Source organism: Pygoscelis adeliae, unplaced genomic scaffold (genome assembly GCF_000699105.1).
Source record: "Pygoscelis adeliae isolate BGI_AS28 unplaced genomic scaffold, ASM69910v1 Scaffold77, whole genome shotgun sequence".
Lineage (NCBI taxonomy): Eukaryota > Metazoa > Chordata > Aves > Sphenisciformes > Spheniscidae > Pygoscelis > Pygoscelis adeliae.
Window position 1 is genome coordinate 5765903 of NW_008825216.1, and position 2765 is coordinate 5768667.

The 2765-nt window shown below is 40.0% G+C and overlaps 1 protein-coding gene across 1 annotated transcript in view; it reads left to right on the forward strand.

The window, feature by feature from the left end:
* Positions 1 to 2198: 2198 nt before the first annotated feature.
* Positions 2199 to 2765, forward strand: part of ARV1 (ARV1 homolog (S. cerevisiae)) — a gene marked incomplete at its 5' end in the record, with an annotated part of 16684 nt that continues 16117 nt past the window's right edge. Inside the window, one exon of the mRNA XM_009329241.1 lies at positions 2199 to 2207. Within this exon, the coding sequence (XP_009327516.1) occupies positions 2199 to 2207 (9 nt within the window). The remainder of the gene's footprint in view (positions 2208 to 2765) is intronic.

The window sequence follows — 2765 nt, forward strand, 5'->3', positions numbered from 1 at the left end:
TTGCTGCTGGAAGTCCAGGAAACAGAGGTATAAAGACTGTAAAAAGCAGACAGAATAGTAAACCTTAACTGACTGAACATATACAAAGGTCCTCACAGGTATATTACTAAGGAGGCCATTACAAAAAGTATAAGATTGATTCAAATCTATGAAAAGTCAAACACAGTTGTTGGCACAGCAGACAAAAAGTTTAACAAAGGAAACAAATAAACAAGTAACAACAATAATCAACAACACACACCCCCAGATTGGTAGACTATAGAAGCCACTACTTCACCTACATGGTGCTTTAACTGCTATCCCAACAGAATTGTTAGCTTTTAAATCTTCAGAACTTAAAGCTTCTATAAACTTGAAATATTTCAAGTTAATGTAAGTTAACAAACAAGAAAAAGCAAACAAACAGTATTATCTCTTTGATTCCATGTCACAAATACCAAATTTTATCATCTCCCCTAATGTTTGTAAATATAAGCTTGATGCTAAGTTTGAAAGGCTGGGGGGCAGTGTGTGCTTCTAATTCACTTTTACAGGCAGTGTTATTCTTATATTTTGATTACATAAAGGTTGCAGTTAGTTAACTCCCCGTTTCTCACAAGTACAGAGCTAAAAGAGAAAAAGAAACAGTCTTCTTATAAAGAGAAGTCAGAATAGCATCTGAAATCATTCCCTGTAAATAGAAACTTGGAACTAAGTTGAGCCATAAACGATAACTGGTGGGAGAAGTTTTACAACAGAAGAGTGGTGAAAAGCAGAAGGTCAAAGTTTAAAGTCAGAAAGTCCTGTAAGAACAGTGGCTCACTACCCATAGCTTCCAGAAAAAGCATTGCCAGTTTTCAACACTGCCCTGTGTTCTTCACGTTAGTCAAAGCCTCCCGTGCTATGGCAGCATTATTAACACATTACTTGTTCTGTGTTGGTGCTTGTAAGTAAGTGACAGTTAAGAGCCACTGCTGTGGACTCACTGAGCAATTTTTGCTTCACAAACCAAAACAAAGAGGTGCAGGCACGGCCTACCTCCAGAATAATTTTCTGTATAACAGCAAGAATTTAGTGAAGGAATTTTTTAATAAGGTGGCAGGAAATAAGAACAGCCTACCTGTTACAAGCTACAGGGGGAAAAGGACCCTTCAAATCATGCAATTCTTGGGGCAACAAACTGCTTTACTCATAGGGAAGAATGGATCTGCCTTCGTCTGCAAGTTAGATACAGTCAAACCTGTACCACACTGTCTCGTTAACAACTTTATGAAAAAGCAGAAACACCAACCAGAGAAATTACTCTGGACCTTGTAGTAGGCTACAAGAGAAACTATTTGAGATAAAAAGATTCTCAGCTTCTGGGGAAGTTGTACTAAAACAAAGACTGAGAGCTTACAGGAATTTTTCAACTGGCAATTTATTTAGCCACAGGATTTACATAGCAAGGAATGAACTGGTATACAGCTATTTCAGGGTAAGTATGCTGTTCTGTAACTAAGGGCTATCTTATTATCAGTGTATGCAAAGTACCTGAGGTACCTGATGATTTAAGCAGAATTCCTTATATCAATCCCAATTACGCTGGTCTCTTTAAAACAACATCCACCATTAAATCAAAATCTAATCTTCCAAACACACCTCTGAAGGAGTATCGCAAGTCAATCATTCATGTCTTAGTACCAGAAGAGATGTAATCAAATGCCTTGCTATTCATTAACTTGTACGGTATACAGATTTTATCTCAACACTGGGTGAAAGTCTTTTTGGTTTTATGCTTAAGCTTGAATGATTTGGAGCAATGGTCACCTGAGATATCTTTCACGGTCTGATTTAGTGTTTACGTACTACGGCTTTCAGCCACTGTAACACCCCCCCCCCCCCAAAAAAAAAGCAGCTGATGTAAAATACCTACTTAACACAGATGATATAGATAAAAACTAACCAAAGAACTTTAAGCTGTGATGACAAAAGCACGCATACCGAGGAAAAAAACTCATAACAAGGTATTTCTAGAAAGTTTGTAGTTTTGAGTGGATTACGCTAGCTGTATATTGTCCTTAGGGACCACAGCAATTGTTGATACGAGCACAGACTTTATGAAATAAGGGGGAAAAAAAATAAAACCCTGCAGACAGCTAAGCAGTCATGACACGACTGGTTGTTCTCAGATAAGTAACTGAGTGTCTATATTGCATTGAATTGATAAAATCTTTTTCTGCATCTGTGTTACATGTACATTGTGATTCAGACTGGCATTTTTGGACAGCACATTCACACTATGCTCATGATTAAAGATCACAACAGATCACTTAAGTCACAGGATCCTGATGCAACGGATATTTAAGCACGTAAAAATAGTTTTAACTGCTCCTGTATTACAAGTCACCAATTAACTTGAAAAAGACCAGAAGATCTGCTACCTGAACTCGGCTCTCCTGAAGAAAAGCATCCAGTTGTTCACCAGCAAAACATATATAACCGTAGCTGAAAATGAATCGAGCCATATTCAACGCGCTACTACGAGCATAAGGGGTTGGCATGTCTGTGTACTACTGAGCGCAGGGATTAAAAAGCACGCAGAGCCCGCCAGCTAGACTTGGCAGGTTGCCGAGCGGGACAACAGGAATCCTCCTGGGTGACGCTATCGGCCCTCCGGGTGACCCGTTCAAGGGCCGAGAGCTCTTCCCCCGCCCGGTGCCACAGCGGCAGCCTCTGCTCCGCACTACACAACGGCACGACGCTGCTTGGGGGTGCAGCTTACACGGAAGATGCCTCGGTATGAG